Here is a 27,921-nt window from a genome sequence, read left to right on the forward strand (position 1 = left end):
ATATATATATATATATCAGTAATTATGCACTAGTTTTTTTCCCCAAATTTATGGGATTCTCATGAAAACCAAATTTCTCGTGTAAACTCTTGTACAAACAATTTATGAATAAACCCATTCGTATCCAGCTTGATAAAAGGAGATCCATTTTACTGGGTCTCATTTGGATCTGGGTAATTTAGTTATTTACTATTATTCAGAATAAACACTAGCAATGCTGAATTGTTTAAACAGATACCCAAAGCAATAAAAGTAATTAACATTGTGCGTCTTTATTATGTAACCAGCGTAAATAAGACAGAGTGACAAAACTGAACAGTGTGAACCACTGAAAGATGTGGGTGACTAGGTCATGATTAGGTGGGTGACTATCATGACTGTCACCCCTCAAGCACTCAAACTAAACAAATTTAACATGTTTAATGAGGTAATCTACAAAAGGCTACCATAGGCTGTTCAGATCTTTCCAGGGAAGCTTCCATCTTGAACCTGTCCATCCCACTTCTCAACCTGCAGGAACAGGGTGGGGGGAGAAGAAAAAAAAAAAAAAAAAAAACACAAAAACACAGAACACAAATGGTAAACACTGCATGGATATTTTGCAATTAAATGTTTGCTAGCACTGATGCCTACCATATTTCATAGCTACAGCTGAAATAACCACACCTCTGCTTTCAGCTACAACTTGCCTAAAGAGGAATTTGGGAATTATGGGAGGACACAATTATGCCCCCACTCTGATTTAACGCATGTATTCTCTTCCAAGGTTTCTCGACCAAGGTTCGGTTGAACATCTAATGACTATGGAGAGACCTCGTAGGGATGGGTTAATATATAAAAATAAAAAAAAAACAATAAAATAAAATTAAAGTTTCTCCGATTTGAATGGCTCTTCAATTTAACGAAACAATATCGATTCGGAAATCCCCGAATCGATTAACGCATGTGCTTTACTTGAAAGGATGTGAAGCTTATCTGTAGTTCACCTCTTGTCCTGAAGAGGTCACCATCTTTCAAGCTTTGAAGTTGTTAATGAATTTCACTGTTGCACATTTATGTTTTTATATATATTTTTTTTACAATAATGCACATATTTATGATTTCTTGTTACAATGTTTGTTACTCAAAGTAAAAAGTGATTAACATCTGTGTGCTCTACTGTTAAAATAAATGTGTATTTCAGTAAAATAGCCAAGTAGAAGGGTTTCAGTTACCGGCATTTATAATAAAACATGGATTGCATGTCTGCAAAACTAACATTTTAAATTAAACATTGATAACTAATCGATATTGAATTAAATTGAAACCATATAAATAAGAATCGAATCACCAAATTGGTCACAAAACCCAGCCCTAATTGTAACAGGCACCTGATTAACTACTTTTGACAAACAGCAAAACCAATATATTCAGGACAAACAAATCAGTTGCAAAACTAAACCACTGTGCCAACATTAAACAGTTATTAGCGCTTGCAGAAAGAACATCACAAACACTAAATATATATTTTTAAATTAAGACTGATATAACCATCATATGCATTTCAGGTTAAATATTTTGCCGTTGGTAGAAAAGAACTTCTATAAGTCGCTCTGGATAAAGGCAGCTGCTAAATGCTGTAAACATAAAAATACACAGTTTAACCAGCACACTATATACCATGTATAAAAGTGCAGAAATGCATGCGAAATATATAATTTGAAGTCGATCAAGTTACGGTTTACATTAGTTGGTTTTCTTATGCGCAAGTTTACACTCGGGACATTCTTTCATTCTTTCAACTACAAGGTTTCCATGAATACAAACTTTCTTGTGTAAACAGCCTCAGTGTTTTAAGAGCAGCTGCAACAACTATAATAATCAATAGCAATCGATTATGACAATTGTTGTCAATGTATCTCATTGTTGATTAGTCAGTCTGTGCACAGCTCGGGACACGTTTACTCATCGTGTTACTTCTGTTCCGAAAACACGCACAGGACAAATGCAGAGAGTACAGACCAAAGTTGTGTCCCAAATGATATTACACACTATGCATTTACTTCATGCACTCTTCCCTCTAATACATGAAATTTAGAAGGGCATCAAATAACTTTTCTGCATTCTGGCCAAAGCAACCAATTATCACTTAAAGCTACCAGTTTTATAATACAGAGACATTGGCTGAAAATGCACACAAAGCTTCTACCTAGGGCTGGAGCTCAAATGCAACGGCTGGAAAATCCCACTTTTTTTTTTTTTTTTTTTTTACTGGTGCAGCTGAAGAACTGACGGAAGACTCTCTGAATTAATATAATGTTAACGTAATATGGTGATTCAGATAGAACTTACGGTGCCCTCCACTAATACTGGCACTCATGAGCAAAGGCGGCTGTGAAAAATTGTCTTTATTGTTTAAACTTTTGCTTATAAAATTCACAAAAATACTCCTGCTCATGGATATCAAACTGCAAACAGGTTTATAAAAAAAAAAATCTGTTAAATATAAGTGTGCAACAATTATTGGCACCCATATGAACTCATGAGAAATCTATATTTGAATTATATTCCCATTGATATTTAAATTTCTTTTTTTTTAGTAAACCTGGGTGACTAGGAAAAGGAAATTGCTCAGCCATAACGTCCTGTTTCACAGGGGTATAAATATGAGGTAACACATAGGACAAATTCCCTTAATCATTCACAACAATTGGACAGAAAGGAATATAGCTGTGATGTGCGGCAAAAGGTTTCTGAGCTTCACAAAATAGTAAATGGCTATTAGAAAATAGCACAAGCATTGAAAATGCCCATTTCCACCATCAGGGCAATAATTAAGAAGTTCCAGCCAACTGGAAATATTAAGAATCAACCTGGAATTGGATGCATGTCTATATTGTCTCAACTCACTGTGAAGAGGATGGTTCGAGGGGCCCCAAAAAAAACGGAAAAAAAAATCTACAAGGACCACAGCTGGAGAATTGCAGAAGTTAGTTGTGTCTTGGGGTCAGAAAGTCTCCAAAACTACAATCTGAAGTCACCTACATCACCACAAGTTGTTTGGAAGGGTTTCAAGAAAAAAAAAAAAGGCTCTACTCATCGAAAAACAAACTAAAAAGTGTCTTCAGTTTGTCAGACACTACTGGAACTTCAAACAGGATCGGGTTCTATGTTCAGATAAAACCAAAATAGAGTTTTTTGGCAATAAACACTAGAGGTGGTTTTGGTGCACAGACAGAGGTAGCCATATGGAAAAGTACCTCATGCCCACGGTTAAATATGGTGGTGCCTCTAATGTTTTGGGGCTGTTTTTCTGTCAGAGGACCTGGACATGTTGCTAGGATACATGGCATCATGGACTCTATCAAATATCAACAGATATTAAATGAAAACCTGACTGCCTCTGGCAGAAAGCTTAAAATGGGCCATGGTTGGATCTTCCAGCAGGACAGTGATCCAAAACATACATCAAAATCAACACAAAAATGCTTTACTGACCACAAAATCAAGGTTCTGCCATGGCCATCCCAGTCCCCTGACTTGAAACCCACAGAAAACCTGTGGGGTGAACTGAAGAGGAGAGGCCACCAGTGTGGACCTCGAAATGTGAAGGATCTGGAGAGATTCTGTATGGAGGAACGGTCTCAGATCCCTTGCAATGTATTCTCCAACCTCATCAGGCATTATAGGAGAAGACTCAGAGCTGTTATCTTGGCAAAGGGAGGTATCAAAGTATTGACTAAAAGGGTGCCAATAATTGTTGTACACCTATATTTTAATTTTTTTTTTGGATAAACCTGTTTTGTTTGCAATTGTATGATATCCAAGAGAGCAGAGTATGTGGGATTTTTTAAAACAAAAAAGATCAAATGGTTAAACAATAAAGACAAATTTACATCCCAGCCTTCTTTGATCATATTTACCAAGGGTGCCAATATTACTGTGTGCCAGCAGCTTCTCTTTTAGTTGGCCAAACAAGCTGTGTCCATCACCAAGTACAAGATTTACTGCTTAACTGTTATTGCAGAGGGTCTGGATTGTACATATTGTATTTACACTCACTGAGCACTATCAGGAACACCTGTACACCTGCTCATTCATGCAATTATCTAATCAGACAATCGTGTGGCAGCAGTGCAATGCATAAAATCATGCAGATACAAGGCAGCAGCTTCCTGTAATGTTCACATCAACCATCAGAATGGGGAAAATGTGTGATCTCTGATTTTGATTGTGGCATGATTGATGCCAGATGGGCTGGTTTGAGTATTTCTATAACTGCTGATCTCCTGGGGTTTCCACACATAACAGTCTCATCCAGTGAGCAGCAGTTCAGTTAACAGAAACACAGTGTTGAGAGAGGTCAACAGAGAATGGACTGGTTCGAGCTGAAACCTACAGTTACAGTAATTCAGATAATCACTCTGAACAACTGTGGTGAGCAGAAAAGCATCTCCAAATGCACAACATGTTGAACTTTGAGGCAGATGGAATTCAACAGCAGAAGACCACGTCGGGTTCCACTTCTGTCAGCCAAGAACAGAAAACTGAGGCTGCATTGGACACTGCCTCACTAAAACTGGACAGCTGAAGACTGGAAAAAGATAGCCTGCTCTGATGAATCTCCATTTCTACTGAGGCACACAGATGAGAGAGTCAGAATTTGGCACAAATAGCATGAATCCATGGACCCACCTGCCTTGTGTAAACAGTACAGGCTGATGGAAGTGGTGTAATGATGAGGGGAATGTTTTCTTGGCACATTTTGGGCCCATTAATACTAATCAATCATCATTTGAATGCTTGAATCATCCCTTCATGGCCACAATGTACCATCTTCTAATGGCTACTCCCAGCATGATAATGCACCCTGTCACAAAGCAAGTCGTCTTAAACTGGTTTCATGAACATAACGATGAGTTCAATGTTCTTCAGTGACCTTCCCAGTCACCGAATCTGAACCCAATAGAACATCTTTGGAATGTGGTAGAACGGGATATTCGGAGCATGAAAGTGTACCTGAAAAATCAGCAGGAATTACGTGATGCCTTCATGATCCAGAATCTCAAAGGAATGTTTCCAACATCTTGTGGAATCCACGTGATGAAGAACTGAGGCTGTTTTGAGAGTAAAGGGAGGCCCTATCCAGTATTAATATAGCATTCCTAATAAAGTGCTCAGTGAGTGAGTATCTCATATTGAATTGTCTACTTACGTCTGACATACTGTTTATGGGTTTTCTTTTAATTCATGCCACTATCAACTGTTTGTAGCAAAGCTGTAGGAACAATTTGTACTGGCTTCAGTTGAGGATCATTAAAAGTCTGTACTTCTTGCAGCTGCTCAAATAAATCATCAAACTCTTACCCAGCTGATAGGGCACAGGCTCTTGTAGACCCTCTGATACCAGTCACAGGGAGTGACGTCCTGTCCTTTTGCTGACAGTGCCTTACTACACCTGTGAAAGTCTGCAAAGAGAGAAACAAGCACACCAAATGAAAGTCAGCATCACTGCTTACAATGCATTCATAACAAGCCTCCAGCTGGCTAAAGAGCAAACATGATTCTTCTAAACTACCCAAGGATAATAATGAAAACACTGAATTGCAACATTACAAACGGGAGGATAAAGATTCATGGCTAGTTCAAATCTGATCTAGTACTGTAATTCTGGACAAGAAAGCAAGCTTCAAAAACTTATTTTGTAATGATTAGCCAAAAAAACCCAGATGTAGTAATTGAATTTTTAAAAATTATTTATGCATCAACCAATTCACAGTCTGGGCTCCACACAGCGAGCAAATAGTCACATTTTGCCACCATTTTTCCTGTCCTTGTGACTAACTTTTTTTTGAGTAAAATTGACCAATATGTATTTATTTCCTTTTAGTGCGCTGGAATGTTCTATCGTGTGATTAAGTCTACAGTGCATCCAATCACTCTTCCTTTTCACCTCCCCTCCCCCCACCATTCCCTCATCATCTCGGGTACCCCGTCCCCTGAAGGGAGCTGCATTAAAGCACGTGTGCATGCAGTTTATTGACCCATTCTTTCGCAAAAACCCATCAACTCCTGATGGCAGTATCTCAGCTGAAGGAGCGACAGCAGACCCAGAACAAGAACTACAGAGAGAAGGGCCAACTCATGCAACTAATAAATAAATATGTTTTCCGTACAGAATGGATGCAAGAATGACCCTGGCAAAGGTACAAAATAATAACAAATAAAAAAAATAAAGCATTGTGTGTATTGTATACATTGTGGCTAGAGCAGGAAACACAAAATTTGCAACAGTGTGTTCAAACTTTAAACACAAAACTATAAAAGCTTCCAAATGGAAGCGCAAGTCATAAACTTTGCAGAGATGCCTGTATGACACGAAGCACAGCTCCGCTCGTCGCCAGCTTTCGGAGACAAGAGGCTGCGTATAGAGCTAACAAGACGAACAAGCTTTTGGCAAAGCTCAACACGGCCTATCGTACTGCCAAAAGCGAGAAAAAGAAAAATGGACGTCCCTTCAAGCAAGCAAACATGCCGAAGCTGCATGCACTCTGTTTATTGTGGACACAATGAAAAACACGACTGTTTTTTTTTTACCCACCAGACGACTGGTGCTTCCAACTGTACAACTAAGCAGAGTTCACACTACACGACTTTCATAGTCAGCAGATCGCTATGCTGTTCACACGACACGACTTTGTCTTGTAATCGGGAGTCATGAAGTCACAACAGGCGGTCACACACACACACACACACACACACACACACACACACACACACACACACACCATCTGACAAAGACTCGCTCACCCGATGACTATCTGGTGTCCAAACAATGTTTTTGTCACGAAAACACAATGTGAGAAGTGACACGGATATATGATGCGAAAACCACGTGCAAAACAGGAGTGTCGGGATTGGGGTTGTGTGTGCTACAGAGAGAGGTGGAGGCGAGTAAACATTGCCGTACAGCTTCTCCCCTTTATTTTTGTGCCATATATGTTTCGCAGGTTTCCCTTCCTCACCGTGACCTCACCTCATGTCCTGCTCTCTCATTGGCTGCAGCTCATCACCGCAATCGCTCCCAGTGATGACACTTTTCACACCACAGGAAGTGAATTCGCCCGATAGCTCCAGATATTTAACATGCCAAATATCTGTGTGGCGTCACCAATGCGTGGTTGAGCAGTTCACGCATAACTATTGACTGCTGATTGCTCGCTGATTTGCCTCCGAGCTCGACAACTTGCAAATGAGGCTTAAAATCGTGTAGTGTGAACTAGTTAGTGGCACCAGTGCTGGAATCCTGACAACGCTCAGATGCAGGTAAGACTAGCGATACCTGTAATTAATTCTACACTATTAGACACACAGTGATCTGATTTTGGTGTCATATTCAATCTGTACTGTACAGGAGGACACTCCGATTCGACAATCCCATCCACTGATGCATTTTCTGACGTTAACCCACAAGATGTTGACAGACAAGACAAACACGTCATGCCTGTGGATAGAGGACACAAACTGGCTTGGGTCTAAACAGAACCTAGCTTGCTTATGGAGACGAGGTCAATTGTCTTCTCTGAAATAAAAAGGAGACCAGCATGTCTCTGAAGAGGAACTCGGATATCTTCTAAACGCACGGAGGTGTACACATCAAATCTGGCAATACACCCCATCATGATTAAACAAACCTATATGCTGGGGAAGTCGAACCTCGGAAATATCAGAGTTTCAAAAATGTCTGCAGTGTTAACTTTGGAGTCGTTAGGGTGACTTCAACATGTCCCAAACTCACCAAGGTAATTCTGGAAGCAGTTTCGTGTCTGGTTGGTGTTGGGAAAGCGGGCATCGAACGGAGCAGTTCTGTATCCCTTCATCTTCTCTTCAATTACCCCAGCCATCTTTCACCAAAACTTGAAGGCAAGTCCACAACTGTAAACAAGTATAAAGTCAAGTGAAGTCTCCACACACACACACACACACACACACACACAGTTTAGTTCTAACCAATAATCTCAGATTATGCTTTCGACAGAGTTTGTTCGTTAATGTCTACAACTCCAGGTATAAAAGTACAATAAATAACGCTTAAATACAAAGATCGAGCTATTTTTCTTCTTCATTGGCATATCCAACAACAGCGCTTTGTTACGAAGTAAATAAATATATACACAAATAAATGAAGGTTAACCACTTGACAGAACTCCTGTTTAAACCGATGCTACATTTATGGAGCGGTTTGACTTTAGTAGCAACGGGTCACGATTAGAGGTCGCCTGCTGTCGCTGACAAACTAGTGAACAATCTGAAGCAGTAACCAGAAGAGATTTTGTTGTTTTAAACGGAATCTCCCTCTCCCGACATTATTACTGTGTTAATAATCACGTTTATCTGTACGAGTCTTATAAACTTCATACCTCAGCTAGCCAGACGGTTATTAGCTCACGCTCGTGCCAGACAAGTCAAGCCAAACAACCGCTTATATTAATTAACGACTAAAGCATTATATATGCAACTAACTCGAATATCCAAGAGATATCGTGAATTACAAGAAAAATAAATATTAAGATTGTCTTCACCACAGTATAAACATTTGACAAGATTTTTGCGGCCTACCTAACGCGTCCGGAGCAAAAGATCTCCTTGAAAGAGAGGTGGAACGCACTGAATTATGGGATTGTTGAGAGGAAGTGTGGGCGGAGCGTCAACTCTGGAGCTCGAAGCTGTATACTAGTTTACTAAATAGTGTGCCAGAATAGTAACACTGTAGGCGGTAGAGCTGCTGTTTTGACATACTATATAGTATGGTAGCATGCGTTTTCAGACTTTGCCAGTGTGCTAAAGATTGTGTAGAGTTATATGATAAAGCTTGTTTAGATTTACATGATAAAGAATGTGTGGATTTATATGATAAAGCTTTTGTAGATTTATATGATAAGGCTTGTGTAGATTTATATGATAAAGCTTGTGTAGATTTATATGATAAAGCTTGTGTAGATTTATATGATAAAGATTGTGTAGATTTATATGATAAAGCTTGTGTAGATTTATATGATAAAGATTGTGTAGATTTATATGATAAAGCTTGGCTAGATTTATATGATAAAGTTTGTGTAGATTTATATGATAAAGCTTATGTAGATAGTAGGTGCATGCTTGTTTAGCACTATGTTAGTATTACATTACATTGTCAAGTATATGAAAGAACAATGTTATTAAGTCAATGAGATTGTGGGTATAAAAAGTTGATGTCTTTATAGTTGTCTGCCAAGATTATGGCAGGATACTACACATATGAGCAGCTGCCACGATTATTTCACTCCGATGTAGGTTCTGTTTCACACCTCCTAACTGCCATGATGTTAAGAATCATCTGGATACCTTCTTGTGCACATGTGCATGCATATTGAGACCTTAAACAAAGTACTTGTTTAATATTGTAGTAAACATTGTAAACAATTAATATAGTAGACAGTCATGTCTAATCTTATCCACTTATCTGCAGGTTTTCATTCTAACCAAACAGGAGCCACACCTTGTATTCAATTGGAGGTTAAGATCAACTGATTAATTTTATTTATGTGTGGCTCCCTTTGATAAGATTGCACACCCTGCTCTATAGACTGCATTTATATTAATGACCAATTCAGCAACTACTGTACATGCCTTTGCAATAAGCTCACCTTGCATGACCTTGTAGTTGAACCCAAGGTTTCTGCCGACACCTACTTAAAAAGTCTGGCGTTTTCCACCTTCTGTTGACACCTACTTAAAAAAATAAATAAATAATAATAATAATAATTTTATATATATATATATATATATATATATATATATATATATATATATATATATATATATATATATTCTTTTGGGTAGTATCTATGTATAGGTCTTTAGATGACATAATGTTTCATTATAAAAGATGAACAGTTTCCTGGGATCATGTTAATAACATTGTCTCTCTGCCTTTTTTCATTTTTCATCCTTTTACACACACAGGTTGAAAGGTCTTGACATAGAGTTATGTTACTATCTTGAGTAGTTTTTAACTTTAAATGAAATCTTGTTTATATAATTAGGCAAACTTTTTTACAATAATATTATACCTTTGTTTAATTATACACTTGTGTGTAGTCTTCCACAAAATAACACTATTCTGAGTTAAAATTTGAGATGTCACATTTAATGATGTTTTGCCTTCTTTACATATTTCAAAGAAAATTGCAATATAAATGTATGTATTGTTGTATACTTTCAATTTCATTCTGATATAAGTAAAGGAAAAATTAGCTTGTGGTGGTGCCTGGCCCTAAAATATTCAAGCCCTCGAATCCAACATACTACTTTAGAGGCATTTCAGAGCCCACTAAAATTATTTTCAAAATAAAAATAGATATTATTTAACGATGGAAAACATGCCTGTAACAATTGGACACTGTATTAATAACTAAAATTGAAATGCTGTGATCCTACACAAACTGTAACCTTAGAAAAAGAGAGATGGGTTTAAAAAAAAGTGGACAGATCTCAGAAGATAACGCTGGGTGAATGATGGGTTTTGAGCTAGTGTGTAGTAACTGTTCTTTGCCTTTGCAGGGCACTGTCAGCTTCTGAATCAACTTCCAATAGGGCAGAAGCCATCCAAAATAGGAAAGTACTGTAATTTGTTGTAAAGTCTGGCGTTTACCAGCTCCGTGAACACACTACTGTACTGTACTCATTCATTCCATGCACATTCTCTACTTCAGCCATCCAGTCAGGAAAACCTTTCACTCCTTTGCCAAAAACAAACTTGGAGGGACGAGTCTGAATGACGCACAGGAGCCTTCACAGCCTGCTGTCAGAGCTTCCTGTCTGAGGATCCTGCAGCTCGCTGCATCTCTGACCCGAAAAATCTTCATGTGATTCTGAAGGGTGATGTCATGCTAATCAGAAGTAATATGACATTCAATTGATTGGAAAACAAATAAAATTGAAAGAAATTAAGAATGGAGTATAATTTAGTAGAAAAGGGTTTTCATACACAGAATCTTTCTTTCTTTCTTTCTGTCTTCATCTCTTATACAGACACACACGTTCCCTCTTTCCTGTCACCATTATCCTGTTGTTGCCAAAGTCAAAGGTCACAGGTCCGTTTCTCTCATCAACTTCCTGTCAGTTTCCCATTTCCTTTTTTTTTTGGAGAAAAAAAAACCCTACCTGAATTAAATAAAAGATGCTATGTAAAAAACATGCTGTGGCAAGCAGAACATCTGCGCTATGATTGTTAGTGTACCCATTGGACCCTCTTTAATATGTGAAGAAAGATACAGTGTTACCATCTGTAGATCTGTCATGGAAGTGGCGGGGGGGTGCGTGGGGTGAGATAATGAAGTTCAACTGATCTGAATGTCACATGCCAAAATAACTGAGCCACAGAATTATACAATATATTGTTATTGTTACTCTATACACCGATCAGCCATAACAATAAAACAGCTGACTGGTGATGTAAATAACATTGATTATCTTGTTACAGTGGCACCTGCCAAGGAGTAGGCTATATTAGTTGATGTGTTGGAAGCAGGAAAAATGGGCAAGCTTAAGGATGTGAGCAACTTTGCCATTTCCCTAATGGTAGTGGCCTCTTTCAGCAGGATAATGCACCCTGCCAAACTGCAAAAATTGTCCACGAATCGTTTAATGAACATAACAGAGTTCAAGGTGTTGACTTGGCCTCCAAATTCCCCAGATCTCAAGCTGTGGGATGTGCTGCACATACAAGTCCAATCCATGGAGGCCCCACCTCGCAACTTACAGGACTTAAAGGAGCTGTTGCTAACGTCTTGGTGCTAGATACCACAGTACACCTTCAGAGGTCCTGTAGAGTCCATGCTTCGACGGTTCAGAGCTGTTTTGGTGGCACAAGTGGAACCAACACAATATTAGGCAGGAGGTTTTAATGTTATGGCTGATTGGTGTATATGTAAAATGTCCTGTCTCCGGGTGTACAAATGGCTACATTAGACTTTTGCAGCATAAATCCAGAATATAGAGAGATTCCTAATTATTATAGTAATCCACCGTTGCACCTGCAGCTTCAAATCATCTCCAATTCCAGTCTATACGCAGGAACATCCCAAGTGACCCAAATGAACACCAAAACACTGTAATAAATGTAAAACCGAATACCTGGCCTGACATGGTGTGGACTCTCTCCTTCATAACATTTCGACATATCTCTCTCTCTCTCTCTCTCTCTCTCTCTCTCTCTCTCTCTCTCTCTCTCTCTCAGGATATAGGTGTTGTCCAGAAAGGGGGGAAGGAAATTCTGTCACTAAGAACAATGGGCCTGCTTCTCTATCTATAGGCACAGATCAGGAGAGAAAGAACGAAACGAGGGAGCCCGAGAAAGCAAAAGCAAGACTTATTAGAAGTGTTGGGAAATGTATTTAAAATTTAAAAAATTAAAAAAGAAATGTTAGGAGAACCAGAAGATTGATTTGGCCTGGAGAGAATACGGGATAAAGCACCGTGAGGCCATCCCAAAAAATGGACTTATCGACCTTAATTTCTTTGAAATAAGGACACAAAACGTGGATCAAAAGTATATATATTTTTGCAAATATATTTGCTTGCTATAGCAAAATTATCCGGACAACAGCAGTGATAAAGGAGATTTAATCAGATTTAATACAAACGTGTCGCAGTGTTTGAGTCAGACCGAAAGTCATCTGCTGGTGAGAGGAAATGATTACTCTATACTCTATACTTAATATTAAAAAGGTTTGAAATGTAATTAGCATCTTCGTATGGTTTCCAGTGTTAGTCTAATCAGAAGTTAGACTGAATTCTGTATAAGAATTTGCTTCTAGGCTCAAGTGTGAAGTGTTTCTTGGAATATGCCTAGCGGTTAACACTGATCTTTGATAAATTCTTCCTATAAAAGATTGAGTACAACAATGTACAACATTAATACTACTAACACTATGTTGGTTTCTTGCTGTGGACTGAATCTTTTTTGGCCTACGAGAACGATTGCTTAGTTCAAGAGCTATAAAGACAAACCGCCTGCTTTGGTCTTAACTTGTAGACAGGAATACAAAAGAAATAATTTCCATATAGCCTTAAGTATTCACTGGATTCCTCACTAGCTGTAGATTAATATTCTCTGAGGTTTTGCTTAAAGCTGAACAAAGCAGGAAAAACGTTCGACCTTGCATGTCCTGATTACTCGAAAGGATATTTCAGGATTTCCTGTCGCCTATTGACTGATGTCATACATTGCCAATAACTCAGACACTGTAAGCTGATTTGGCCCGAGGACAATAGGGCAAAAGATTCATGACAAGCAAAAAGGAAAAAATCCTAATCGTATTAAAATCTTAAAAAGATGACTCATGTTATGAGCTCAGTGAACTCTTCTGTTGTTGTGTCATTGTTTTATTTTTTAATTCACTTTCATGTTTTCATCTTCGTCATTGTCTGAGCCATCTATCTTGTTTAATCCTTCAATTTCCCCTATGGTTTTATATTTTGCTGTTTTCTCTTCTCTGGACCACAAAGATGGAGGAGTCTGGTAGTCCTCGCTTCAGTAAGCTCCATTTCCCTGTGGGGCTGTGGATAAATTCTCCACGGAAACACTTTGCCAAGCTGGGAGCACGTTGGCCAAGTGCAGCATCAGTCAAGTCAGTGTTCTGGATTGAGCAGAAAAAAACTGCACTGTTGTAGTATTATTATTTGTTTGTTGTACATATGTCTGTCTTTACTTCTGTGATGAAATGCAGGGAACCACAATGGACAGTGATTGTCTTTCTCCACTCCAGAACCAGTACTCACCAGATTTAATAGCAAACAGTGTGGGTCTAAGAGTCATTACCCCAAACCCTTACTGTTTTTTTTTTTTCCCCAAAACCCTAAACAGAAACTCCCGAGCTGTTGAGTTGTTATACAACATTGCTTAAATTGTGTACTCATTCATGTAGCACTTTCAAACTAACCTTTAAACATGCCTGGTTTTGTTACCCAATGACAAACATAGTAATACAAGGAATATATGAATCTTTCTGAAGGTTACCATTATAAATAGTGCATTTGTTGCTTGAAAAGAGAGCATGATTTGCGATTTGTGAGGGAGAAATTGTAATTGTGGTTTGGATATGATATAAAGTTTCTGGAGTGAAGAAACAAGAATGTAATAAACATCCATAATTTGCTGAATATGTTTATGAATATGTTTAGTTCATTTGAAAGAAATTACATTCCCATGTTCACTTCCTCAGATCTACTACTAGCTCAGATGCGGCCTCTGTACACGAGGCCACGCCCCCAACACCTCCCACTGCCCTGTCTTTCTCTAGCTCCTCGGTTCCTCCATCGTCCCCTTCACCTAACCCTGCCTTCCTTCGTCCTCGGCCAGCCAATCAGCAGTCTCGTGCCAAGCGTCTGTCCAACCTCTTCTTGAGAGGGCGCTCCAACAGTGATCGTGACCGTGCCATTGGAGAACGTGAGAGGGAAGTGTGGGCTCATTCAGCCACTCCATCATTGCATCACTACCTGCCCCCTGCATCATCTTCTGCCCCAGGACTAGTGAAGATTTATGGTGATGCTCTCTCAAGCGGAGCTAACTACCGTAGCCTGCTGGCTAACATCCACTCTACAGCACGACAGCTCATCCAGCAGGTCATCACCCGATACACTGAGAGAGAACGGGAGAACGAGAGTGATGACATAGGTAAGTGTGCCAGATGTCACTTCCTGTTGTAGACCATGGAGGGTATTTTAGGTCCATGCTTTTCAAATCTATCCCCTTAGCACTTCAACAGTTAGGTTGTTTCCCCACTGTAATGTAATTGTTTCAAAATAGTGGATTGCTTGGATGAAGTGCAACTGCACTATAGCTTCCAGGAGAGAACATAAAGAGGATTCACTGCCATAATCTTTATGGTTCTATATTTTTACACAGAAAAACATTACTATTGTTGGCGCATGACCCATAAATTGTACAGAGAACACATCATAGCTCAACTACATGTTTATTAGGTCTTCTACCTGCCTGTGATAATGTCACTTCATTAAAAATGTCCCAATGACCTGTGCACCTGCTCAGCTCTTCAGAAGCATTCTCCAGAGGACTTCCTGTTGTGTGATGTCATTGGAAAGCCCATTCCGCAGGCAGATGGTGTTTTACAATGGCAGACAGAATGCCGGAGAGGTGTAGCACCCTGGGAATGTCCGCTGCTGCTAGTGGACATGTGGAGGCCCAAGGAAGGCTTTGAACGTCGATTTGAGATCCAGCGGCGTGATGAGTATGAGAAGGAGGAGAGAGAAAAAGAGAAGGAGAGGGAGAGGGATGGAGAGAATAACCAAGGTGAGAAAGGACTAAAGTGATTGTTTTGGAATTAACCTACAAAGCTCAAGATCCAATTATATAGATATGCTACTGTAAGTAAGTTGTTTTAAGATGTGATGTAGCTGCATAGCTGTAACACAGATGTTCTTTGTAAAACCATCTGGTTTTGTATAAACACCTCTATGCATCATGGAGGTGGAACACATTTAAAATGTTTGTGAAGAAATACCTATATATTACATCTCTATGCACAAGCACAAATGTTTATACGGAACTATGTTTGTATAACCTTGATTAAGAAATTGGAAACTACTGCAAGCTTTCCAATGCAGTTGAGTCGTTCTCTTTTTATATATTGTATATAAGCCCAAATTCTTGTAAAATAAGACACAAAGGAAAATGAAATGTTACATATTGTTTTAATGGCAGTGCGCTGGAGAAGGAGCCGCATGGCCTCGGGGGGTGGTTTTGACGAGGATCGGGGTCATCGAGGGCGCAATACTGAACTCAGGAGGAGCATCAGTGACATGAACCTGACTCTGAGACGTCGCCAGGGCAACCAGGCCAACAACGACTCCAGACGTAGTGGCAATGCAGCAACCACTGGTGGAGCACATGACAGGAAGAACATTGTGAGCATGATTGCAACAGAGCCAGGACAGGTGAGAATTAAAAAGGGGCAGAGGGGAGGAAGAAGAGCCTGTGAAATACCAAATATCCAGGTGCAATATATACATATAATATATATATATATATATATATATATATATATATATATATATATATATATATATAGAGAGAGAGAGAGAGAGAGAGAGAGAGAGAGAGAGAGAGAGAGAGAGCGAGAGAGTTCTAGCCAACTCATTGTAACCAAATCCTGTGAATTTTTGAACAGCTTTTTAAAATGGTATATTTATTCACTGTATTTTGTGCATTACAGTGAATTTGGCAATTCTAGTTACAGGTGTTGGAATATAAAAGGAAAGGGTTTAAAAACGTACAAGATATTTTGAGGTTTGGTTTTGAGTTAGTTTTGGGGCATAATTTGTCTGTATATTAAGTAGTTAAAGTGAGTAAACCCACATGTTTAAACTTCTAAATTTATAGCAAACATCTAAAGTTAATTCCCAGAGTCACTGAGCCAACCTGGATATGTCTTCACACTCTCTTGTTAGTTTCTGTATGCAGAAGAAGCAGTAGTTCCTATCCTGAACACCAACATATGGCATACAACATTTTATTGTTCGTATCATGTTTGATAAATATATATATATATATATATATATATATATATATATATATATATATATATATATATAGATATATAATAATTATTATTATTTTTAAACAGCTCACAGTATCAATATTCATACATTAACATAGATTTTAAAAAAGAAATGTCAGAATTGGAAGTATCAGTTCACCACATTCATCAGTCTGCCCATACCTAGTCAGTAAATGCGTTTAAAAACCTTGCCATTGGTGCCATGCCTGCAGAGGTGGGTAGAGCAGCTGAAAAGATAACTCAAGTACACTGTAAAACTACTTATAAAAAATAGTTACTCAATAAATAATAATGTTAATAATTACTTGGGTAAGAGTACCCCCCCACACACACACACACCAAAAAAACAAACATTTTCCCAGCAGTGGACTGTCTTTATTTTCACAACACAAACTTGCGTGCATGTGTATGTGTCCTGCCTCCGCTGACACACTCGGTCCTTCCCCACTCCAAGACGGAGCCACTAAAAAGTGAGTGGTTGTTGCATCCGCATTCAGACCACTGCAGCGTATCGTGAGACTCATGACCTCATTATACGTGATATAATGAATGAATACAACTAAATATATTCATCAACCTTTAACAGTAACGGAGGAATGCCATCGAATGTAACAAAGTGAAAGTGCATTTCTGTGATTAAAAATGAACTTGAGTAAGAGTATATGTATGGCCAGTTAAACCTACTCTTAAAACCTACTCTCTTTTTTTCAAAAGGTTTCTCAAGTAAATGAACCGAAGTAAATGTAACATGTTACTTCCCACCTCTGCGTGCCCGATTAACTTCCCCAAGTCTCACGACTTGGTCCGTATCACTGCTGTACTGAGAACGATCCACTACACAAATAATATCTGGTCAATGGTGGTTCCATTACACTGATCGACAGGATAGAGGAGATGTGACAAATTGTCTATAGCAATAGATTACGAATACAGTGCCCTCCACTAATATTGGCACTTTTGGTAAATATAAGCAAAGAATGCTGTAAAAAATTGTCTTTATTGTTTAACCTTTTGATCTTTTGTTCAAAGAATTCACAAAAATACTCTGCTCTCATGTATATCAAACAATTGCAAACACAACACAGGTTTATTTTTTTAAAAAAAGTTAAATATAGGTGTGCAACAATTATTCGCACCCCATGAATTCATGTTAGTGGAGGGCACTGTAACTACAGAGTGGGCCTATACTGTATGCAGGAGTAGAGTAAAGGCATGTAAGTATAAGATAGGTGTTCCTGAATGTATACTGTCCAGAAATGTGTACTATTTGCAATTTCTACTGAAATGCACTGCTTTGTAAGGTATATGCAACTTCTGTATAACACCTTATAACACTACTGAAATGTTGGAGCTGCAGTCATGTTTTTCAAGTTTTCAAGACAACTGTGTCAATGCTTTCTTAGTTTGTAATATATTGTAATATTTACAAAATAGTTTGCAACTGATTTTGCATCAATTCACCCTTTTAACTGGATGTAGCAATTTTAAAAGATAAACAGCATTTGCTGTATATTTTGTGCCAAAGGTCATTGGATCGCAGGTTGTGGGTGAGGCAGAAAGAAACTCACGAGTAGCTGAAGACGAGAAAGACGCCTGTGACCTGGAAGTGATGTCCCAGAGCCTGATCCTCCCACCTACAGACCGTCCTTACTTCCTGTTGCTACAGGGATATGACCAAAGCAAGGCTAGACATGCAGCACAACCCTATCACACTGCTCCCCACTGACATCATACCTGCATCACCATTATCACCACATACCATCTCTTCTTTCATACCTTTGGATATGGCATTGAGCACACAGCACAAAACAGCTAAACAGAGGCTTACAGTGCTTGCACGGGCTACACAATAGCTCTATAAACCCGCTGTGTCTACATAAGGCCTCACTGCACAATGACCTCACAAAAGACCACATTGTTGAAAACTGTAACCCACTTCATTCCTTATCGGATCTGCTTTTCTGATCAACTTAAGTTTGAAGATTGGGCCGATATTCATTATCAACCACACTGAAAATGGCAACAATATTTTCCCCTTTATATCTTTCTCTCTCTCTGTTTCACCTCCTTTCTTTCTTTCTTTCTATGACTCTGGTTTTCCATCTCATTCAATCAGGACTTTGTTTTGTACATCATGGCGGGCCACACGCACGTTTTCGGGCGGAAGCCGACATTCCGCGAGAGGGAAAAGGACAGAGAGCGGGAACGCAAAGGGAAGAGACCTCTTAGAGTGGACACGTTCCTCTCGGCTCCTGACCTGCTCGTCCGTCACCTTCTCATCAGGAGGGACTCAGCTATCCCTGAGCAAGCCCGCGGTCAAGGTAGTTCTGTCCTAGCCCTCAAAAATACAACTAAATATCAGGGAAAGGAATAAATGACAAATGAAGTACAGTAGGAATCATTCTTATTGTGACAAGACACTATATGGCCAAAAGTATGTGGATCGCTGACCACTGAACATCCCATTACAAAGCCATGGGCATTAATATGGACTTCGGCCTCCTTTGCTGCTATAACAGCTTTTACTCTTCTGGGATGGCTTTCCACTATATTTTGGATGGTGGGTGTCTGGATTTGTGCTCATTCAGGCAATACATGGGTATTGATGTTTTGCAATTGCCCCATCAGATGAAAACCATCAGCACAAACCTGACAAGATGATATACATTTATAAAGTTTGTATGCCAGTATAAAATTATGCTAAGATGCTAATAATTGGACAGACATTTGGGTATTGTAATGTGAAACAACTCTACATTAAATTTCATCTAGTCATCTGTATTGTTTGACGAGAAATATCTTAACATTCCATTGTCTTCTCTACCTCTTGTTATTTCTGACCTCTTAAACCTACAAAATAAAAGTTGTGAGCTGCAGTTATAAGTTGGACACCTCATGCCACCTTTGACAGTTACAAATGTACACTTTTCATTGCAAGCATTAAAAAAAGTTCATTGGTTTGTGTTTATGTTTTCGTAAGAATACACTCTTGAGCCACCTTGATTCAGTGACTCGAGCCCAGCTGTGTTGCTGGAGATAGTCCATCACAATTTTCTGATTTGTCTTCTGAATAAATGATAAGGTTGAATTAGATGTGTTAGACCAAGAAAACCACCAAACTCTGTTGGACTTCTGGCCTAGTAAGACCTTGGTTCTTTTAAATTCTTTAAACGGCAAATCAGTTTGAACTCATGATCCATAAAACTGCTCGCTATTGTTCCCACAGCTCTGCTGCGCCCATTCAGAGGAGGAGCTGTCAGTCATAATGGCGTTGTACTGTACAGAGAGGCGGTCCTTAAGCCTGGAGATCTCATAGGACTCGGCAGCCACTTTGTCTTCCTGTACCGTGACCCCAGAGTGACCCCCGCTCCGCCCCTAGCACTTGCTCTACCCTTGCAGGCAGATGGGACGATTTCCTTTGGCCCTGGAAACATGATGGACAGACAGGAAGCTCTCAGGAAATATCTGGGATCCACTGAGGCAGTGCTGAAATTTCAGGAAAATCATACAGACATCCTCTTACAGGTACAATGATTGGTATACATGCTACTATTAGTTTTAGCTTGATGTTTCTTCAGATAAATGCAGCTTAGTGTGACTGTAGATAAATGAGTTTGATAATGTAAATACTGCAAGTGTATCATAAAAAATAATGACTACAAAATGATTGTAGTGAAGATGATTCTACCTAGAGTCCTTCATCTTTACATAACTGCAGTACTACAACAACAGCTACTGACAACCAGGCAAAAAGTTATCTTTCTTTGAATTTTACTTTCTATTTCTGTTTTAGGAAATTATCTCAAAGAATTCGACTCCAGATTCAGGTGGTGGACCGTTAGCACCAGCTTATCTGCTGTCACTCATGATTGACCATGCCTCCAAACATCTGGACCCTTCACTAACACCCCAGCTGCTGTTAAAGGCAGCCAATCAGATAAAGGCGATTGTGTGGGTGAGAATAAATAATCTACTACCATTAAGAAAAAAAAAAAAGAATCAAGCTCTTTCATTTTTTTATTCATATTTAGAAAGGTCTTGTTTGTTTATTTATTTATTTATTTATTACAAATGGTTCATAAATGTTATATAAGGAATAAAACACTGGTTGTTTTATTCCTTATATGGGTTGGTATAATATCATTATCACCCTGAAGCTGATTACATATGATCATTTTCAAATTAAATTTCCAGAAATGTGTTATTCCTCTCATACTACAGCAATTTACCAACCCATACATTTTTTTTTAAATTAAAGAACAATACATTGCATAATTTTTCCATTTATAGTTAGATTTTAATGTTATGGAATGTCCACCAAACAATCTATCGTTTATTGCCACAGCCACAAATACTCGTTCCCTCATCACCCTCCTGTTTTCTTTCTCTTGATGTTAATAATATAAAAGATGCAGCTTGTCATGTTACTAAGACTGCAGATTTTTCGGTAACTTAAAGTTTCATCTTTACCTTTAACAGTTACAAGGCACTGACACTGGAGACTCCTTCCAAAAATGCTAAATAAATGTCTCCTCACAGAAAGCTCCACCAGATCAACAATTACCCAGGTTTTTAAATTCTGCTTACATGGAGCATCCAGCATACAAATAATAAGTTACTATAGAAACGCTAATATATTACAATGCACACATAAATATAAACCTGTCATTAAGTAGTAGTAGTCATGCTGTTATAGAATATTAATTGACTCTTTCCATCCAATCAGAACTGAGGATTCAACAGCACTGTGGTATAAATAGCACTTGTTATCCTTCGATCTGTGTCCTATACATTTGCTCTGTTAGTCTTCTGTTCTGTTAAGGCCACATAGAAAGACATCTAGAGTAAAGTGAAGACATGATATAACTATAGCAGAATTGCAGCAAATAGGATTTGGTGACAACAAGGGTGTGTGTGTGCGTGCATATGTGTGCTGTGAAGAGCTGGGGCTGGAGCAGGCTGTGGTTTGAGGAGCCACAGCTGCACACACACATGGGCTTTCACTGGTATTTCACTGGAGTTTGTAAACAGAGGTTGACTGATGTCATTTCCACCCATTTGGAAAATGTGCTGTCATTGTCCGGACACATTGGCCAAACATACCCGCCCAAGCATTTATCCCAGTCTGCTCTAATCTTTTCTCTCTCTCTCTCTCTCTCTCTCTCTCTCCCTCTCTCTGTGTTTTATTATCCATGTCTCAGGAGAACATTAAAGAGTTTGGAGACAAACATCCAACACAAACGTAAGACTGACTTCTGAATTTAACATGGTGTCTGTAAATTGCTTGATGTGCCATCCTGTTTATCAGCCACATCCATTTGGCCCACTTAAACTCCTAAACTCCAAGAAACAGTGAATGCTTTCACACTTCCACTCATCACACTTCCATCCCACCATCCATCCATACTTTTTCCATAGCACTTATCCTACAGAGGGTTGCGGGGGAACCTGGAGCAAATCCCAGGGAGAACAGGGCACAGGGCTGGGGTCACACTGGACGGGGTGCCAGCCCATCACAAGGCACAGTCACGCACATATTCATGCACTATGGACAATTTGGAAATGCCAGTCAGCCTACAATACATGTCTTTGGATTTGGGAGGAAACTGGAGTACCTGAAGGAAACCCCTGAACCTCGGGGAGAACATGCAAACTCCACTCAGACAGGGCAGAGACGGGATTTGAACCACCAACCCTGGAGGTGTGAGACAAACTTGCTAACCACTAAACCATCGTGCCCCCTCTCCCCACACTTACAGTGTAATGGAATATTAGCGTAATCATTTTGCATCATTGGCTTATAATTGCTGTATAGTGTAATTTGTATTGTGGTAGTGGGTTACATGTCAAGCCAGTGACCGGGGAGATTGTATTAAAAATTTTAGTGAGGTCCACGTTGCAGAAATGCTTCCAACCCAAATTAGATTGTTTCATCTTATTGAGTTTACAATTCTCTCTCTCTCTCTTTCTCTGTGCATGTACTCATCATCCTTTTCTCTCTTGCATCTCATCAATGATGATTGAAAAAGCATAAAAAATGCCATCTACCCTATAGCTAATGCATGGTACCATCAGCTAACATTAATGTGACCACCTACTAGCAACTAGCAAGCTAGCAACATTACAAGTATCTTGGGCTTTACAAACCGCCAAGTGCCCTCAAAAACACTCATATTTATTTATATTATGGCATGAACTCAAACATTCATATCATACACTATATGGCTAAAGGTTTGTGGACACTAGACCATCACACCCATATGTGCTTGTTGAACATTCCATCCCAGATTTAGTCCCTTTATGCTGTTATAATAACCTCCACTCTTCTGGGAAGGCTTTCCAGTAGATTTTGGAGCATGGCTGTGGGGATTCAGCCACAAAAGCATTAGTGATGTCAGGTACTGGAGTGCACTCGGTATCCCAGTTCATCCCAAAGGTGTTCAGTGGGGTTGAGGTCTGTGAAGACCACTTGATTTTTTCTAAACCAACCTTGGCAAACCATGTCTTCATGGACATGGCTTTGTGCACATGGGCATTGTCATGCTGGGACATGTTTGGACCCCTTAGTTCCAGTGAGGGTAATGTGTAACGTTATAGCAAACAAAGACATTCTATACAATTGTGTGTTTCCAAATTTGTGTCAACAGTTTGGGGAAGGCTCACATATGGTTGTGATGGTCAGGTGTCCACAACCTATTGTTCATTTAGTGTAGCTATGTCAGATGTGTATTGTCTCTTAACAACAAGTTATAGTCTGGTAGCGTAGCATAGTGTCTTGTGAGAGCTAAACATAATGAACGATTAAGTCCATACACAAACCTAAAGTGCCCTCCTGAGCTCAGGTCCTCAGGTCAGTTGAGAACCAATCATTACTTCTGATTCAGTAGTCTTGGAAGGTAATTTTTTCATGGCCACCACATTATAAGATGTCACTGTTCTGTAATATTAATTTTGATGACTGGAAGCTAGATAAACTTGCAAGGTCGAGACCTCTGTGTCCTCATATCTAGTTTCGGCAGTGATTGTATTGGAACTTCAAATTCCAGCACTGTTTGTGTGGATGCTTGAGCAAAGGCCTTAAACCTCCATCGTGAACCTCTGATTAAATCTCAAATCTACATAATTTTGGTTACAGTTGCCTGCCAATGAATACATTTAAAAGCATTAATACACAAATTAGATTTTCGATCAACAACAGTCTGTAGTCCACTAACATCAATACATAGAATAGATAAATGTGTTTTGTGTTTTTAATGGAGGTCATAAGCATGTGGTATGTGCATGTGTGTGTAGCTCTCCAGAGTCCGAGGCTGACCTTCCTCCTCCTAGTGTACAGAAACTCTCCTCCGACCTCCGACCTCTCATGTTCTGGATGTCCAATGCCACCGAGCTCCTCAACTTCTTCCAGGTCAAAGTAGAGGCCATGGAGAAGGAATGGGAGTTTGAGGGTGAGAAAAAAAAACAACAACAACACGCAACTTATCTCAGTCTACAGATGAATTTACACAATGTGCAATTTCTACAAAAATAAAAATACATAATAAAAACAAATTATTGCAACATACTATCTGGTGAGATAAAACTGTTATGTCTTGGTAGGCTTGAATCATAGTCTTCACATCACATTCTCTCATGCTGCTGTTTGTGTTCAACACAGTAGTCAAAACAGACATGCACTTTATATTCTCTTCTATCTAATTATTTGCAGCTGTAAAACAAACAAAACTGTGCTGGAACTACTTACATATGGAAATAATCGACTATCTAGTGTGCTGAATTGCTGCTTATTTTATATTGTCTGGAAGACATGAAACTACACACCATGGTCTAATGTGACTTTCTGCCTTTCTCATATGCTTTTATAAATATATCTAAATACAGTCGTGTGGATTTATTCCAGTTTTCATATTCGTAAGCTCTGTTGCTTTCTCACATTTAGCCCCTGGTGACCCAGTTCTGTCAGCTGACATGGACACTTGCTCGGATGCACTGGCACAGCTGGATGATGTCATAATGCACACTTTCCAGCAGTGTGTGTATCACCTGACTAAGGTAAGACGCAGCTATTGTATAATGTCTTGATATCTTAAAGGTGTGACTTGCTGCTCTATGAAAAGTCTTCTTCATCTCTCCCACATATTCTTGTTCTCTCCCTCCATCAGACATTATACTCCCTCCTTCCCACTCTACTGGACACCAATCCTTTCTCCAGCGAAGAGAAAGAGAAGGAGAAGGCTGGAGTGAGGGATGGAGATAGTCAGAAAGTTGAAGGAGAGGGGGGTGAGGAAAGTGATGTATCTAATCTACCCCCCACCGTGGCAGGGCTGGTGGAAGTGTATCGCTGTTCCTTGCAGTTGACGCGCGAGGCCTGCCTCTCTCCCCCTCTCACCTCCCAGACCTTCGGCTACCTGTTCTTCTTCACCAACACCTCACTCCTTAACACCCTGCTTGAGAGAGGTAGCATTGCTTTAATGTTTCATATTTATTTAGTACTACTGAGAAGTCAACAGTGAAGTGCACACAGAAATACAGCCATGGAGATGCAAAACCGCATTAGGTGCAAACAAATTAAAACTTTTCAGCAGGAAGTCAAATCTCAAATGGAAATATTGTGTGTATTGTTTGTACCACTGTTCTTAACTTGATTTCTGTTCTCCTTGCTATTTCAGATAGTTTGTTTTCCTGGTCACGTGCAGTGCAGATTCGCACTAATCTGGACCTGGTTCTAGACTGGCTACAGGGGGCAGGACTAGGAGATATTGCCTCGGAATTCCTCAAAAAGCTGTCAAACACTGTCAACTTCCTGTGCATTCCTAAGACCCGCCTTATCCAGGTAAAAGTATAAGTGCAAAAGTGTCAAATTGAACACACACTACCGTGATTTTCATCGTATATAAATTATATCATATGGATAATTGCAATGTACAACAGAACTTTCTGAAATGGTCATTTCAGTGTCCATATCCTGAAGAAATATTAAATATGGACCCAAATTGGAGATTTATTTAAATATTTATCAAATATCCTAAAAAAGATACAGGCCTAGGGGTTGAGCCAAAAGCTAAGCAAGTTCATTGCCCTTAAAAAACACTCTATTCTGAAGTTTAACAATATTTTCAAAGCCAAATCTCAAGATCTCCTATTTTTTAAAACATCATTGACTGTCTTCTCTAGTCATCATGGGCCAGCCTACTGGAGGACCATGCCATGTTAAGCCCTGCACAGCTTCACCACCTTCTGACTCATTATAAGCTAGGACCAGCCAGAGCTCCACCTTCCTGTTGGGCTCCGCCCCCAGGCACTGAACTTGGAGGCGGTAAGTAGCTAATTCTGATCAGCACATGATGAAGCATGAAGTATAGAAACTTTAAGTTTTGTTTGTTTTTCCTAAATTTAGATATTTTTGAGAGCTTCCTAGACCATCCACCTCTCATCCTACCCAATGAAACCCCGAGCCTGGACCTTACTCAGTCAATCCCAAATCCAGAGCTCCAAAAGGAAGTGACACGTCTCCGGACTTTCCTGTGGGGTCTGGATCAGGAAGAACCTCCAGCCAATCAGAGAACGAGGTTGTAGTAGGAGAATACAGAATCTCTGGGGTTAACAGTGCTTAAATTTATACAAAAGACACAGCAAAGTCTTACTATACAGCATATCTGTAAGATTGCAATGTATATCACTTTCTCTCTATGTAATTACAAATTGTTTTTGAGAGTTTTTCATTGAGTGACATAGGCTTTAGTCTTTAAATTTCTTAGGAAGGGATTAAAATGCTGTAAAAGATGCTTTTTAAAAATGCAGTGGTATTATTTTTTAAATCGATTATGATCCTTACCCTGTATAACTTGTGCATCATGTTAGATAATTATCCATCATGCTACAGATCAACACTAAGTTGTATAATCATTGCCTGGTTGCAGTGGTTATTTTACTTTTAGGTTTTTAAAGAATTTAGTGCATATTCACTCTTTTTACTTTTTAGGAATGCAAAAACGTCATTGTCGTGACACCTAGACCAAATATACACTAATGCGCACTAAAGGTCAGAATATAACACTAAGAGTTATAATAAATACTTGCATCGTAGTATGTATATGCCATATTATAAATCACACCTTGTGATGTTTGTGTTTTTTCCTCTATATAAACACATTTTAGTTAATACAGTTACACTGAGCAACACACCTGACATCCTTTTCACCATCATTTACAGTGAAGAGTGCTCCAATCTTCCCCTCCAGATCCCCTCACTGCACTATAAAATTGGTGATTCAGAATTATCCGTGATCTCACCCGCCCTGACAACATGTTACACTCCCTACCCATCTGCAACATCTGCTTCTCACTTTAACAAACTGACCTCATAATACACTGACAAGGTTCACCTAGATGCATTTAAATATTTTATCCATGTGATGTATGTTCACATATTGCCAATAAAAATGATTGTCATGAGAGCTCGTTTTTGCATTGGTTATGGTGTTCTCGCACATTAATTCCATGTCATGTATTTCCAAGTGTTGCTTGTGTCATTCCATTAATGAACGCTGGGGGGCGCGATGGCAATACACACAGTCTCAATACACGCAGGTTTAATAAACAAATTATTACCAGCAGATCCCTCTGAGCAACAGGGGCAACAGTTCAGCAAGACAAGTGTGAGGTCTGATGAGCTCATCAAGTCTGTCGTCAGTAGACAAAGTGAAATTCAGTCGGCGACATCTGATTCCTGAAAATGATTCAATATGTCAATTAAAGGAGGGATACATAAATTCAGACACTTTATAGCATTCGGTCTGTACAGATAAGAGATCTAAATGAATTTGCCCAAAGACATAAGGCATTCTAAGGAAATATCACATCAAGCCAAGATGCCCAGTTTAAATGCAAACACAAACCTAGAATCAATTAAAATAGGCCAAAAACAAGACAAGTGAGCCTATGGCAAAATTAACAACCAACACTATCAGCTTTTTTAAATTTTTATAATTTAAATAAAGCACATATCTAATAGCCTCATAAAAGCAGGATATTGGTAATAGCTCTTGCTGATATTGCCCACCAGAATTAAATTAACTGACAGATTAAATAAATCTGGTTGCACAAGATTGACATCATTCCATGTCAGTGCTGATAGAATCAGGCCTAGAATTGGATTGGCCATCGCTAGTAGACAAATGTTAGCTGTAAATCCTAAACCCATTTTACCTGTTTTTTGTTTGCTTGTTTGTTTTGTTTTTTAAGTGTTCCATAGTTAAAATGGATTTCTTTTCCATCAATCAAAATGTCTTTGGCAGGCCACACTCCAAGTGTTCTATGG

At 39.1% G+C, this 27,921-nt stretch overlaps 2 protein-coding genes across 2 annotated transcripts; one reads left to right on the forward strand and one right to left on the reverse strand.

Annotated features, from left to right (window-relative positions):
- Nucleotides 1–253: 253 nt before the first annotated feature.
- LOC108270780 (cytochrome c oxidase subunit 6B1) lies at nucleotides 254–8,720 on the reverse strand. Its single transcript, XM_017477696.2, has 4 exons — nucleotides 8,599–8,720; nucleotides 7,778–7,914; nucleotides 5,347–5,447; nucleotides 254–510 (listed from the first exon to the last, which is right to left on the reverse strand). Exons 2-4 carry the CDS (start codon nucleotides 7,881–7,883, stop codon nucleotides 457–459), a joined length of 261 nt encoding a protein of 86 aa, XP_017333185.1. The 5' UTR covers nucleotides 7,884–7,914; nucleotides 8,599–8,720; the 3' UTR covers nucleotides 254–456.
- A 3,590-nt stretch (nucleotides 8,721–12,310) lies between these two features.
- Nucleotides 12,311–27,058, forward strand: rasip1 (Ras interacting protein 1). The gene is made up of 16 exons (XM_017475471.3): nucleotides 12,311–12,704; nucleotides 13,531–13,652; nucleotides 14,247–14,698; nucleotides 15,074–15,334; nucleotides 15,746–15,978; nucleotides 18,127–18,285; nucleotides 18,718–18,922; nucleotides 19,828–20,126; nucleotides 20,395–20,556; nucleotides 21,803–21,843; nucleotides 23,895–24,049; nucleotides 24,541–24,653; nucleotides 24,764–25,058; nucleotides 25,271–25,434; nucleotides 25,776–25,917; nucleotides 25,999–27,058. Exons 2-16 carry the CDS (start codon nucleotides 13,531–13,533, stop codon nucleotides 26,175–26,177), a joined length of 2,982 nt encoding a protein of 993 aa, XP_017330960.1. The 5' UTR covers nucleotides 12,311–12,704; the 3' UTR covers nucleotides 26,178–27,058.
- Nucleotides 27,059–27,921: the final 863 nt, after the last annotated feature.

The sequence above is a fragment of the Ictalurus punctatus genome, chromosome 1, assembly GCF_001660625.3.
Source record: "Ictalurus punctatus breed USDA103 chromosome 1, Coco_2.0, whole genome shotgun sequence".
NCBI classification, from domain to species: domain Eukaryota; kingdom Metazoa; phylum Chordata; class Actinopteri; order Siluriformes; family Ictaluridae; genus Ictalurus; species Ictalurus punctatus.

Excerpts from the sequence above, each read along its gene's own strand:
- LOC108270780 (XM_017477696.2), bottom strand. The coding sequence starts at position 7,883 with ATGGCTGGGGTAATTGAAGAGAAGATGAAGGGATACAGAACTGCTCCG. Across the intron at positions 5,448-7,777 it reads CTGCTTCCAGAATTACCTTG|ACTTTCACAGGTGTAGTAAG; the intron begins GTGAGTTTGGGA and ends CTCTCTTTGCAG. Across the intron at positions 511-5,346 it reads GCCTGTGCCCTATCAGCTGG|GTTGAGAAGTGGGATGGACA; the intron begins GTAAGAGTTTGA and ends CTGTTCCTGCAG.
- rasip1 (XM_017475471.3), top strand. The coding sequence starts at position 13,531 with ATGGAGGAGTCTGGTAGTCCTCGCTTCAGTAAGCTCCATTTCCCTGTG. Across the intron at positions 20,557-21,802 it reads AGATAAAGGCGATTGTGTGG|GAGAACATTAAAGAGTTTGG; the intron begins GTGAGAATAAAT and ends TCCATGTCTCAG. Across the intron at positions 21,844-23,894 it reads GACAAACATCCAACACAAAC|CTCTCCAGAGTCCGAGGCTG; the intron begins GTAAGACTGACT and ends ATGTGTGTGTAG.